The sequence below is a fragment of the Scomber scombrus genome, chromosome 22 (assembly GCF_963691925.1).
Source record: "Scomber scombrus chromosome 22, fScoSco1.1, whole genome shotgun sequence".
Lineage (NCBI taxonomy): Eukaryota > Metazoa > Chordata > Actinopteri > Scombriformes > Scombridae > Scomber > Scomber scombrus.
The window spans coordinates 15,884,232-15,898,958 of NC_084991.1; the positions used below are offsets into that span (position 1 = coordinate 15,884,232).

The following is a 14,727-nucleotide window of genomic DNA, read 5'->3' on the forward strand; positions in this document are numbered from 1 at the left end:
ACACTCCATAAACCTTAACTCTCCATTAGCGAATGTTCAGTGGGATGTTCTGTTTAAAGGTCCCTCCTCTGCGATCAAACCACCCCTGCCTTCCTGACATGGACATTCCCAGCTACAGTCAATGGAGCCCACATTCCCAAATGGATCATTGTGTGTAGTTAATGGTAGCCATTACGGTTGGGCAATATGACAATATACTGGATACCATGAGAGGACAGATCTTGGTCAATAGGCAATAACGATTTCATGCTAATCATTTCTCTGGTTGGATTAGATGAATGATGAAGATTGCAAATGAAACAGCGGGACCATTTTATGAAAATATTTTCTCAACAGATTTTTCAGAAAGCGTTATAAAAGTACATATGCTGTGATGGATTTCTTCCATATTGCCCATGTAAAAAAAAGCCATTACTGCCTTTTTACATGCACCGTAGTCAGTCTGTGTGTGTACAAGAAAACAGGTTATTTACAAAAATTGGGTCAAACAGGAAAATGGACAGTGTGCGTACATGCGCTGTAGTAACCAGGTTGCTATAAATCTGTAGATACATACAGCGGGACAGTGATCGAATTTCTCCCCCTGCCTCCGGTGTTGTTTTCTGTAGCAGTGATACAATACACTGCCTCTGCACAGCTCTTCTTTATGACTATTTTAAACAATAGGTAACATTCAGCTTATCAAGGCCTATTTATGTTATGCTCTCAGTTTTAGTCAGACTTTGGATGGATTTCTAAAAAGCAAATTTTAACTTAAGTGCATGTAAACACACTCAGTGTCAATGGTCGTACTTAAGAGCAGCACTCCACCTTCTTACCTACAGATTTATTATTCAGAGTAAGTGCTTTACTGTGTCCACGGAGCTAAAAAAAAGGCAAGGCAGAGACCGATATGAAAGTGTTCATGTGCTCGTGTGAGGAAAAAATTGAAGGACAGAAGAAGAAGGCAACCAAGCAAGGAGCAATGGATGAAAGAAACAAAGACTGTGGCTAAAAACTTGAGAGATGAGTCATATAACCCTGGTGATCTTGATATCTTTATCATATATTTATTTTCCTGCAACAGAGGCACTGGACTTATTTATATTTCATTTAGTTTCGGGGAGGGGGGGGGCATGAGAGGCGTGTTTTTTTTAAATCTTTCAACTGATGTGCCCAACCTTCAAGTTATTTACTTGAAATGCCTCAGTTTACACTAAACATATGCACGCTGAGTCAAGCATCAGAAATGAGTTCAAATATTTAAAACTGTTTTCAAATCACTTTCTGTCTGGCTCTGGAGTCTTCGAATTAAAGTGCTGCACAAACACACACACATGCAGGCTTTAAAAAAAAAAAGAAAGAAAAAGAAAAAGAAAAAAAGTGTGTGTTTGATATCGTTTGAAAGTCAGATTATAAAAATTGGTATATTCTAATTGCCATGTTTTCCAGTTCATTTGTAACTAAATAATTCAGCCATCCTCTATCACTGCAACCCACTTAAGAGTCACGAGTAGCCTACACACACTTATTCCTCTCCGCTTTCTATCTCCCCCATCAAATCTATGTGGATTACCAGACGATAGGCCTGATTTCACATGGGCTCAGGCTATTAACGCTCTGACCTTGGATTTCAACCAGGCAATTTATCTAAGAGCTGGCACAGCCTTAGCTGCCCTCGCTGACTCCATCCAAGCTCCACAATTGGTATGAGTGGCAGTAACTGTCTTACTGTGTGCCCATCAGCCTCCATCCCAACCAAAAAAAAAAAGTATTTTCTTTACCACTCAAGGGTTATCTTTAAATTGCTGTGATGAACTACTTCAGATCTGTCACTTACAATTCTCTGTTCTCTCTCGCCCCTTAGTCTGCCTTTGATTCATCACTTTTCATCGATCTCAACAAGCGTCCGTATAGCTCTGTGTTTCTCAACTTTAGATAAGTGTTTTCCTTCTTTTTCTCCTACGCTGGTCTGATGTCTTCTTCGTGAATCTCTGCATCATCTACAGTATGAACTGTCACAAATTCACAGGAACTCAAAACCTTATCTCTTGAAAAAAATGTCAGTATTGGATGTTTCTGACAAGCCTTTAATGCAAAGGCTTTCAAAAATGTTTCACTTTCAAAAATATCTGCATACGGTACCTACAGTATGGGTAAAGTTGGATTCAATTTGATGGAAATCACAAGGTGCAGAATTGCCTTGTATTATTATTGTCCAGTAATCCAATACTGGACTAAACTCAGGGAAATTTAAAATGACATTTTTCTGACTCCTCTTTTCATTTCCTTCAAATGTGAAAAAAACTGTCAAGATTAGAAAAATAGGCAGACAAAAAGAATATTTGGAAGAGCAATATCCTTATTTGAAGTATATTTGATATTTGTATATTTGAAGATGTAACACTTTGATATTTGAAAGGATGTTGCATAGACATGCAGACATTAAGAGAAACAAAAAGTGCCCGAAATACTTTTTTAGACCATCGACTGACTGACTTTGTTTTTAACGTCAAGATTATAAGAACATTTCTAGTCTGAATATAGTGTCAAACACTCTGTACAACAAACTCCCCTCTGTCATCAGAAAGTATTACCAGAACAAAGGCTTTCTGAAGTCAAGGATCAAAATTGAAACCCTAGTTCCTCTGATCATAACACCAGCAGAGTTCACAAGATCCTAAAAAAAGGTTCCTGCTGTGGAAAAGTACTGCCACAGGACCTTTTTTTCAGTCTATATGTGTTGTCAGTGTGCCTAACCATCTACCATTACATCTGGGTATCACTTTATCTATCCTATTCATCAAACCATCAATCTTTCTTGCGGCAAGTACGAGTTTCACTTTTTTTCGCTCCATTTTTTCCTGTGACCTTTTAGTTGAACAGGATGATCTTTTGGTGTCTAAATCTCTTTTTCTACAGAGTACCAGCAAAAATGGCACCGCAACTACCTTATAAAGACCAACAGAGCAACAGTGGATTGAAAGGAACCATGAATTACAATCAATCAAAGGAAGGGCAATAAAGACAGGTCGAGAACAGGAACAAACAAATGCACAGAAAGGAATCAATTCTCTTCTCTTCTCTGAATGTATTCCACACTATCAGGCTTTACACAAAATATTAAGAAACCTACTTTTATACACCATTATATATTTTGCATATTTGTGTAATATATCAAGATGGACCCAGGAAAAAACTGATTTAATGGCAAAGTGGGCCAGTGGAGAAAAAAATGTTACATTAAACCCTGCCGTCCATCCGTCCATCCATCATCTAGTCACTCAGATATAAAAAGTCCAGCTCAATCATGACTAAGCCTCTTCCTCTCAGCGGCACTGAGCCCCATTGTTGAAGCTTCATTAATGCACCAGTTAACATCCCTTACCTCTTTCTCTCTCTGCAACAGTTTATCAGCAGTCCATTTACTTTACTGTAGTTATCATAGTCTGTGCCCCATCATCACGCCTCCTCCCCCTTTCTCACCACATTCCCCTTTTGTGTCTCTCTCCCTCTATTTGTTCTCCAATTTGTTCTCACTCTTCACTGTTCACCTCTCTTTCTATCTCCAATGCCTCTCCGTGAGTGTTTATCAGAGAAAATTACGCCTCTGTCGCAAACAAATAGCATCTTTTTTTCTTTTTTTTTGTCTGGCTCCTACTGTATTCTGTCTGTAGAGGGAGAAGGAAAAGTGGCTCCAGTGAAATCCGTCTGCTCCTGGCCTTGAAGAATGCCCCTCCATTAAGGATTCAGGGGAGAGTTAGCCACCAGATAGATGGGCCTAATGGCATGGCAAGGCTAATGCAAAGCTACCACATACACACTATAAACAGGTAAGAGCTTGTACACACAATCAGACAGACTTTAAAATCACGGGATCTATTGACTGACGGCAATGAGCATAGGTTCGGCAAACAATTGGCAAACAGCAATCAGAAGAATATGGATTAAAACATCAGTAAGTCTAAGCCCATATAAGCACTGGCAGCTTAATACGCCTGATGGAGTCTACACACACTTATTGCACAGAAGACCCAGATCAGCATCCAGTTTGAAATACAGTCCTGAACTGAAAACTATCAATATCCTAAAGCCCTTTAAATCTCATCGTTGGTTGTCCATGTAACACTTACTTGCTCAACTGTGCACTTGTGATGCAGTTAATGCAGCTAATTAGAAACAGACGACTGGAGTCGATGCTCGATTTTAAAGAGTCAAACTTCCCGACAAGCCCGATTCCAACTAAATCAAGCCTCCGGCAGCTGATCGATCACCACTGCAGCCGGGCTGTTAGGAAATTTGGGACTGCAGCCAATGGGACAGGACAACAAGGGAGAGCTAATATCTCATCACACAATCTTCTGAAATGGAAATTTTAGAAGTATTTTGAGTGATAAGAGTTGATGAGAACCACGAAGCGCATCTATGTTCACCTGCTTGTGTACGTGCCCTGCTGCACTCAAGCACTCGCCAGTTCACACAGCAGCAGACTATGCAAAGCAGCTTAGGAGTTAGGGTTTTTTTTTGTGGAGCTCCAAAAACCAACCAGTACTCCTCTGCTACAGTGCTACCTGGCAGAGGTTTGCTTTGTGCCAGTGGATTTGTTGTGATTAGAGGTTTTCTTTTTGGTTTTCTTTTTTAGAAATATGCATCATGCAAGCACAAAATCCACAAATCAAGGGTTTCAAGCTCAGTTTGAACAAATGGACCACCAATACAGGGCTTCAAGATGATTTTTTTGTTTCAGTTTCTATTGAAAACTACCACAAACCAACAATGAACCATCAGCTTTGGAGGTGGAGGTGTGGGCCCTTATTGCTATAGCCCACTTTTCAGCCTTGCTGAGAAGGAGGAAAAGACACCAGACATGTTTCACACAGGTAAGCGAGGAGAAATGAACTCACAGGGGACGGTGCGGAGGTAGAGGTTATCCCGGATGATCTGCTGCAGCTCGTGGTCCACAGAGCCTTTCTGGAAGCGCAGGTTGAGGTAGTGGCGCAGGTCCTTGTCTATCACGCCCCCTGGAGGAACACAAGGGGACAGTAAAGCTCAGAATCACACCTCAAAATCAATCACTCAGATATGAAAGACTCAGAACTAAAGAAATGGATTAAAGAAATGGGGACAGCTTGGTGTGTTTGTAAATTACCCAGAAAAGAAGCTGTTTTCTGTGCACAATAGATTCTGCAATCTCCAAAAACTTCCAGAGCAAGCGGAGGAGGCTTAAAATACTGCAGCGACAAATGACCCAGAAATCTCTGAAAGCCACAGTAAACAATTTGAATTTGCCAAAATCCTACAAACACAGCGCAAGCACTAATGAACACGCTTTGCCCCCTCGCTCCGATTCTTGCATCTTGTCAAGTGCAGCCGCGGATTGGTGGAGGTGTTAATTGGAGCGGTGGCCAAACACGTGTGGACGAATGCCTTCACATAAATCACCCGCGGACTCGCCCCCATCACCCCCCCCCTCCCCCCCCCCCTCCCCCGGGGAGGTTGTTTTTACTTCCAGTCTCCTTTCCCTCACCCTCACCTGATCCCCTCCTCTTTCCTCTTTCCTCTCCCTCTCTCTCCATCTCGCATCCTCCCTCGTTTCCTAAACTGTTCATTTATAAAAGCAGGAAAAATCTAATGGAAAACGTTTCAGGTGAGGAGCTGCTGTCAATGTCGAGGTCGTTGGTGAAAGCTCGAGTCAGAGTAGATTTTAGATTCTTTTCACTCATGAATAATGTTGATGAGTTTTTGTCTCGGCGGTGCTTCACTAAAGCTCTCTGTTCTGTTGTTGAGGGGCAGCTGATTTCTAACTCTATTTCTGAGACTTTTAAATCCTTTTTTTTAATCTGGTGATGATAATGATGGATGATGATGATGACGGATGTCATTATGTCATGTTGATATTGCCCTTATTGATTGAAAGTTTTAAAAAGAAATCTAATCAAAAGTCTTCTTTCTCTCTCTCTCCCAGTTCTGTGAATGGACTCCCACTCTGAACCAGTCAATCTCGCTGGCTCAGCAGGACAGAAGAGAGGGAAAAATAAGTGATGGAGGGAGTGTCAGAGAGATATGGAGGCAGGGGATAAGAGAGATGGAAGGCAAGGGCAAATCCCATGGGGTGTGGAGAGGTGGGGGGGCAGAAAGCTAAAACAAGCATCAACTCAACACCCCCACCCCCACCCCCCGCCCCTACCTCCTGCCTCTCTTCCCCCCAACATATACACCATCCATCTACTCAGCCACACACTCATATAATCACATTTCAAATGGAGGCTGGACAGGAGGGCTGAGTAGAGGTGGAGCTGGGGGGAGCGAGAGAGTGTGTGTGTGTGTGGGGGGGGGGGGGGGCGAGGGTTACTTAAGGGACTCCTCATGGTGCCGTCTTAACAAACACACTCGTCATTCTCGTTACTCTTCTGCATAGAAGTAAAGAAGCACAGAGACATTCATCTAACCTTCAACATCCTCTTTAAAGCTGCAACTTGTCACAGTGCCAAATAGCATTTAGCCTCCTCGCCCCCCCCCCCCCACCCCACATCCACACCACCCCCCACCCCCAAAACATCCTTTTTCCTCTTCTCCTTCTTCCACCCCTGTGATCCTGAGGCAATGTCATCCAAGCATGATATGCTGGAGAGCATTACATGTCAACAACACACGCACAGATGCGTCCACACATGCAACTGCCTATAAAAGCGCACAGACTGAAGGTGGATGAAACTGTAGGAGACATCATTTCATACATGAATTCAACCTAGTTTGGAAGTTTTCTGTCATACTGGAGGGAGATCTATTATTTAGCACATTCTGGTTCGTCATGCCATGTGTGTGTGTGTGTGTGTGTGTGTGAGTGAGCTAGACAGTTCTGGATACGTGCGCGCACAGACAGACACAGACACAGACACACACACACACACACACACACACACAGACACACACACACACACACCAACATGCACTAATCTAACCGAGCTGAACTAATTAATGAAGCGTTGCATTATAATCATGCAAAACCTGAATTTACAGTGAACGCGTCTGCGTCTCCGTCAAAGACTCGCAGTGGCACGACCAGCCAATTTACATTTGCATGAGAAAAGAAGGCAAGCCAATGAATCTGCATACTGAAAAGGTGAGCAGACTCGGAATCACGCACGCACGCACACGCACACACACACACACACAGAGAGAGAGACATCAACACGCTTAAATGGCACCTCTTGCGCGGACAGCGGCGGTGCAGCCAGTAGTGTCAGTGTCCTCTTTCCACAGGTTTTGTGATGCAAATAATCTCCGCTGTAGGAAATCTTGCTCCGGATCTTTCCCGCTGCAATCAATCCTGTACTGTCCTGTCCCTCAGGTCCCCCAACTCTGGCTCTGTTTGCCCCAGTCTAGCCACTACCAGCCAGCCTGGGAGCCGGATCACCTCTCTCTCTCTCTCTTTTTCCCTCTCTCTCTCTCTCTCTCTCTCTGCACTCCACGGTGGAGAGATGAAACGGGAGAGCACGGCGGAATGAGTGACTGAGGAGGGGGAAAGAAGAAGTGTGTGTGTGTTGATGAGAGTGAGGGAGAGCGACCGTTCAAGCAGCTCTGACGGTGGGGACCTATCGCACTGAGATCCCTAGATCCCTCCAGATTCTCAGGTCCTACAGCGCCCCCGATCTGCAACGCAGGGCACTACACCTGCTTCACATACCACTTTGAGATTAAAAGCCACCCCCCTCCTGCCATATTAGACACCTCCCCTTGGTTTGTAGCATCCACATGGCCTGGCTCTGACCTTTGACAGCCACGTGGTGAAACTAAACATAATGTTTTAACCAAATCTTACACCTGCAGAGCAGCAATCCTATTAATGAACGTGTTGTCTGTTTAGTCTGTGTTTGGAAATCAGCATCAGCGGCGTCTCTTGAGTCCGGTGACTTCTGTGGGGCAAATGTTGCGTACTCTGGTGATGCAGTCGTGACTGGACAATATCTTATTTGTTAGCCTCTGGGCTTTGAAGTAATAAAAACAGAATCTAAAATAGGTCTACTATAGTTTTTATATCTATATAATAAATAAGCTGTTTGATTTCTTTGGGATGTCTGTGTGCAGATACATGGCTACAAGTAATAATTTTTTCAACTATCTTTTTTTTTTTTCCAATAAATTGGTTAACTTAGTCATTAAAATACAAAATTTCCCAGAACCCTCTGTGATGTCTTAAAAAAGCTTGTTTCATCAAGCCAACAGTCAAAAATTCAAAGACACTCAGTTTACAAAGATAGAAAACAACGAAATGCAGCAGTCTGAGAAGCTGGAACCAACGTATGCTTGATAAAATAACTCAAACCCAAACTTTTTAAGTCATGCCCAAGAAACAAACATTTGTCAGTCCTCCCATCCACATCCTCGACATGAATCAACTTTTTCTACTGTTATATTAGTTACGAAATGGGCAGTTTTTTATCCTAATTTTATCGGGGGGGGGATCAAAATAAAAATATTGTAATATAAAATAATATATCAGGATCATGAAATGCTGCTCTTCTAATGTGTTCAAATGTTAAGATTTTCCCAAACTGCCACAGCTTTTAGAGACAGAAGTTATGAGGCTCTGCTGCTATTGACTGTGAACTTGAGAGCAAAATAGACTTCTTCATATTGTGTTTGATCAGTGAGCTTCATTGGTTTTTCTTTTTCTTGATCTGTCACCTTGCCATCTTGTACTCCATGTGTTGTTTTTTGAATTAGATCTTGCTAACCTCAATCTTGATAGCTTTGCTAGCATCAGATTCACTCTTTGTTTAGTTATTGTTCCCAAATGAATTAGGAGAGGATGGAGATAGAGAAGAAAAAGGGAAATGTACTCACTGGTGCATAAGCCAATTAATTTCAAAAGTGCATCATGCATAACATTCATTACTATTATTCAATTCTGATTTTTACACAGATCTTGAAAATAGGTAGCAGAAATGGTGAAGTGCATACAGGATATATTTTTTAAAAAGCATCTTAGTGTCATGAAACTACTCATTGTTGCAGTTCAGGCAGCATTTCTAGCATGTTTAAAACCACAAGCAGGCGTGACGACTGTTCCCTAAACAGATGGGTAAATGAAAATCCTTCCTTTCCTGAAGAAGAGAATACACCATTTAAGCTCAGCAGGTGTCATGTAAAATCTCCTGGGAGGCAAAGAGAGAAAGAACAGCCTGCGGAGAGTCAAAAAAACAAGAGAGCAGCTGGTTCCTCTGGAGGATAGAGGTGCTAGTCCTACCCAGGCACAAACTAATGGAGCTCACCGACTATTGCTGGTTATCAGTGCAAGACGTGAAGTCGGGTGAAGCTCTCTGGAGCTACATTCAACCTAAAAGGGACAAAACAGCAAAACAATGACCAGAATTTACTTGTTATTCCTCACCATTTTATTTTTACCAATCGATATCTTAAAAAAATACTCACACAAAGTAAATGTTTAATGTAGTGATAGCACAAATCTGCATCTCTCTCTTCATGCATCAATAAATTAATATTATTGATTCTTACAGTATCTGTTGTCCGAGGCTGCTTTATACTGTAATGAAACCTTCACCTTCAGTCAATTATGTGCTTGGCTGCAGCAACCTTAAGGCAGCAGGACAGATTTGTTGCTAAATTTGCAGCCTTGGGTTTGAGAAGTGCTGTGCCAAAGTGCAGTACCATCACGCAAAGCTGTGTGTTTACCTTGTAAAACAAATTACACCAGGCTGCTACAAAATAACCACACACACACACACACACTTCTATGCACATCAGACTGGTCAGTTATAACTCAGTTTGATGTCTGTTTATAGTGAAAACATTGGACAACTGGGGCTCATTGATCCATGAGTGCTTCTTTTTAATACTTATTTACAGCATCTGTTGGTCTATTTTCTAATCCAATGTTCCATTTTACTACACTGATAGAGTGGTGATTGTAAAAAGTAAACTAACATTTAGGACTTGATTGAACTGCCAAGCAGACAAAGAAAGCCCAGGAGGAGTTCAGTGATTCAAAACAAGCCCACAAGGTCATCGTGATGGGCATAAATGCAAACCACAAACACAAATATGGAATACAAACACACAGAAAGTACTGAACAAAGACTTCAGCAGCGTTGCGACAGCCAAGTCTTCAAAGTCTCCTGCTGAAGCTTTTTACTTTATCAAGAAAAACCCAGCATGGAAAGTGTGCCTCTGACAGTCAGTCAGAGCTCGGAGCGCCATCATCAGAGTCTCGCTGACAATATTTATCACACCCCGCTCTGAGGGCGCCCGTTAGCAGCCACATATGTAGCGCTATCACGCAGTGCGTGTGTTTGTGTGTGTGCATTAAAGTCAGAGGGAGCGCCAGCACACAGCTGTTTGGATAATCAGACTAATTAAAAGATCAGGATGGGCTTAAAACCTTGCCAGATTCACCAGACACACACTGTGCTCTGTTGATTAGTCTTCAATGAACATGTAAGATGCCAACTCTGTGGTGAAAGTGCTGGAATTCATAATACCAACTGGCTTTCAGATGGATTTACATGCACATGCATAAAAAGACTGCAGTTAAATGTTGTTGGGAGAAAATTTTCCTACACCACAAATTGGTTTGTGAGAGTAGCATGAATTGACACTTTCCTTTTGCTGATCATCACAGGAAACTGTAAGCAAAAAGCTGGGTTTAGGCAAGAACAAGTAACTCTAATTGAAATCAGTAGTTAAAAATGTATGAAAATTTCAATAAGTGAAACATCAGGGTTGTCAAACATCTGTTTTTGCAACTTTTAACCACTCACTTACAAATTATTTGTACTGTGATTTTTTTTTGCTGAACACTCATGGGAACATTTTTCTAACCCCTTCAAACAGCTATTGATTTCCATTAAAAAAAACAGTCATTAAACTTGGGTGACTTGTGTTTGCTGTGCAGGAGAAAACAACTTCAGCAAATTTCAAGAGTCACTTAATTCATTTGTATAATGTAGAGAAAAGACTGCATGCAAACAGATGCCTGAGAAATGCAATTTCTAGAAACACTGCAGCATGGTTTGCAAAGGGCTTTCTGTAATGTAAAATATACATACTTTGTAGTAAATGGGCTGAAACATGGAAAACCTCTGGTCTTTTAAGGTGCAGGGAAGTCAAGAAAGATGTATACTCTGTGCACATGACAAAAAACTTCTTCGACAACCTGTTTCTAGTTGTGCCTCCATGAAATCTGTACAAAACGTGTACATTTTTTTGCATTTAAAGACCCTGCACTTCTCAATTCCTCAATTTTCAGACAACTGAGCTAAACCACACACCCATGCAATCTCTCCAGCTCTCCAAGTCCCACAGGTGATTTACGTAGCGTACCTTCCTTCTGTTGCTTTATACTGACCAGCCCTAGCTCACCCATTGCCATGGAGATTCACTCACCCACCAGCTGCCTCCTTGTGTGTGAATATGGGTATGTGTGTTTCTGATGTGCAGCATCTGTCTCCTGGCAGGGGAGATCTAGTCCATTTTAGCCTGGGAATGGGACACTGATAGTGTTGCTGGAGCAGGAAATGGAATATGTCTTTCATGTGCCACCGTGCCTTCCAGTGGCCACGCTAAGCAGTGGATTGATGGGGAACAGCATGGGAGAGCAGACTGGTACCTCGTTCACACATTACCAAACCTGCCTCACATTCAAGCACATATGGCTCCATTTATATAAGTGTGATATGCGTTCAGATTTGCCAGTCACACTTTTTGGATGATCTAGTTTTTGTTCCAACTCCTGTATGAACAGGTGACTATATGGGTGGATAGGACTATAAAGGTACAGTCTTTGTCTTCAAGCTTAATGTAGGTTTTGGGACATCCCCACATCTGTATTTCTTTTGCTAGAATAACTCTGCTCAATCAAAAAGTTGGCTGAACTTCATTTCAACCTGATTTTGCATAAAGCACGTGATTACACAAGATGCTACCTTCACTGAGCGAACTAATTTGCATGCATCTGGGCTATTGGGTGAGCACCAGCTGTGATTTGCATGCAGGCACAGAGTTGGGTGAGCACTGATGGTCCACACATAGAATTAATGACTGATATCCATAGTGGCGGTCTGCATGCAGTGGAAAAGACAATGTTGATGTACTCTGTGTGATTATACCTTCACTTCACGTACTTCAATGTTGATCTGTACTCTGGTTAGATATTCAGATGCAGATCCAATTTCAATGCAAGGTGTGAGTACAAAGCCTTAAATCCATATTGTCTCATGATTTTGATGGATTTCTTTCATTAAAAAGACATTTGTACACAAAAGTGAACATTACTACTGTTCCTAGTCACCATTTTGAATTTATATCCACTCCTGGATAGACGTATGGTTCTTATTATTATTACCATTTACATATTCCCCTATAAATAATGGAGAATTGTTGAATTTACTTACATTTTTAATTGTTAGTGTGAGTGAATGCATGTACAAAGCAATATGGACAGCTGTGAACATACCTTCAATGGTCAATAGTTTTGTGTGTTTTAAGTGTTCAAGAATAGATACCTGAAGATCCACACAGCAGACTATTTATCAAAACTCATGTGCCAAAGGTTAGGCTAGGATTGCTTCAGGAGCCAGATACTAAATGATGTGTTGACCTGTCATTAGCCTCCACATCTCACATCAGACTGTGCTGTCATAAATAATCTGAACTGTCACACATATAACACCACACTCTACCTACCTTAAATTACATGCAATGTTCTAAACCTCTAGACAGAATATATGGCTGATTAAACAGGCCACATATTCACCTTGTCTCTGCTTAGGCTGAGCTAAATTTACTGCCCACACGGACTTGACTGGCAGTTTTACCTAAAAGCTGTTTGCTGGTGCTAAGCACTTAGTTATGTCTCCAGGTAAAACTTGAGTGAGGCTTGTTTTACACCTCAAAGAGAGAAGCTATGCCTAAACACAAAGAGCACATGGGGCAACATTTTCAGAGGATGGAGGCACATCAGAGATTGCACCTAACTTGAATGCTGCCAGCCCCTTGCACTCCACACTTCAGATGAGTTTCTATAGTTGATCAAATCACAGACTGAATTTTGGCTTAGGCTGTTGTAGATAAAGCTGCTGCTTCTTGCCTCTGAATATAGTCTACAACCATTTTGTTTTCCCACATTGTCCATAAAGGCTGCCCTTTGCCCAGCCCAACCTCCCTCCAATGTCTATGCTGCCCCTGACCTATCGACAACCGACAGTATCCTAATGTCTGAGTGGTACTTATGACTCTAAAAATGCCTTCTTGGGTTTCACTACTCATCCTTAGCCTCTGGCAGCTACACTTCAAACCTAACCTTTGCACATTTAAACGCTGCTTGGGAATCCCAGCTCTCATTTATGTTTTTTTAATAAATCACACACAGCAGGGGACAAAACAGGCAGGGCAGCAGACCAAATAGCTACAGGTATAAGGAAACTTGATAGATTAGATAGTAGAGCATTTTTCTACCAAATCTGTCTGTATCTATGTGATGTACAGTACAAAGCATATGAAGTTTCTTGGAAATTTCATGGTCAAAAATTCTGACAAATAGAGAGTTTACATGCTTTGTTCATAAATTGGCAAGTTGACTTAACTTTTAAGTAGGTACTCTGCCTAATGACCTGTTACTCACACATCAAAGGTAATGCCCAAGCAAGACTGGTGTTACATATTTGGAACATTTTTTGTCTGTGACGAAACACTGTTGCAATTGTTTGAAAGTCAACTTCCAAACCAAGAAATGAAGATGAAAAAGACGACTAACACAGTTAACACTTGTTGAGTTTCTAATACCTTCCAGCTTGCCTAGGAAGTCTGAATCCTCTCTGTCGCCAGTGCCATTAAGTTATTGTCTCAACTCTGGGATCTGCTGCTTATCACTTAGAGCTGCATCATGCCACCCACTCAAGCTTTCTCAACTACTCCAGCAGCACTAAAAATTACTGCCGTGTGGCCAGCCAATAATGTATCAAATAGAATTAAACTTCAAAAGCAGTCACTGTTTGAACACGGCTGTGTAATGAGTCACCCAACCTGTCTCTTCTTCCTTTCAGTCCTCTCTGCTATTCTCTTTGTCGATTCATTTCACTGTCTTTCACTTTCTCCTCTTTCAGGCTGTTTCTCATCCCACCCTTCTTCTCCCATTTCTCCTTGTTTCTATATTTGTAGAAGAAACATAATAATCCTCAAATGGGGTTATTTATTTGCACATTTGTAGTGTCAGCAGATTCAATGAGCCACTGGAGGGAATTTGTTTGCCTGATACAGCCAGTGGGAATGAGTTAAGATGGACTGATAACACAAATAGATCAGTAAAAGTCCTGCATTCACATACAATACTTGTCTGACACTAAAGGCTGCTCATCTCAGCACAAGGCACAGACTGGGAGAGTGAAGGCCTTGTCACACACGATTAAAACTGCGGTGAAATCAATTCATTTCACAAGAGCAAAGTAAATCCGTGTGAACCTTTTGCATTGAGTTCAGTTGCGCAACCGAGCAATAACAAACCATCGTGACAGCGCTGACCTCAATGCAGAGCCAGAGCCTAACAGATAGGAATCTATTTTAGTTTATTAGCTGATTTGTATCATCCACTTTTATTTATCCCTCCTCTCCAGGGAATGTAAACTGAGAGGCGTGATTTGTAGAGAGTTACAAGACAAAAGTTGAGCCAAAACTTTGTGGGTTTATCATGCCTTAAGGGGTCAGTCACGAAAACATTTATCACAGTAGAAT

General features: G+C 41.7%; 1 protein-coding gene across 1 annotated transcript in view; it reads right to left on the reverse strand.

The window, feature by feature from the left end:
• Positions 1–14,727, reverse strand: part of magi2a (membrane associated guanylate kinase, WW and PDZ domain containing 2a) — a 225,294-nt gene that overhangs the window by 156,134 nt on the left and 54,433 nt on the right. Inside the window, exon 2 of the mRNA XM_062443389.1 lies at positions 4,884–5,000. Within this exon, the coding sequence (XP_062299373.1) occupies positions 4,884–5,000 (117 nt within the window). The remainder of the gene's footprint in view (positions 1–4,883; positions 5,001–14,727) is intronic.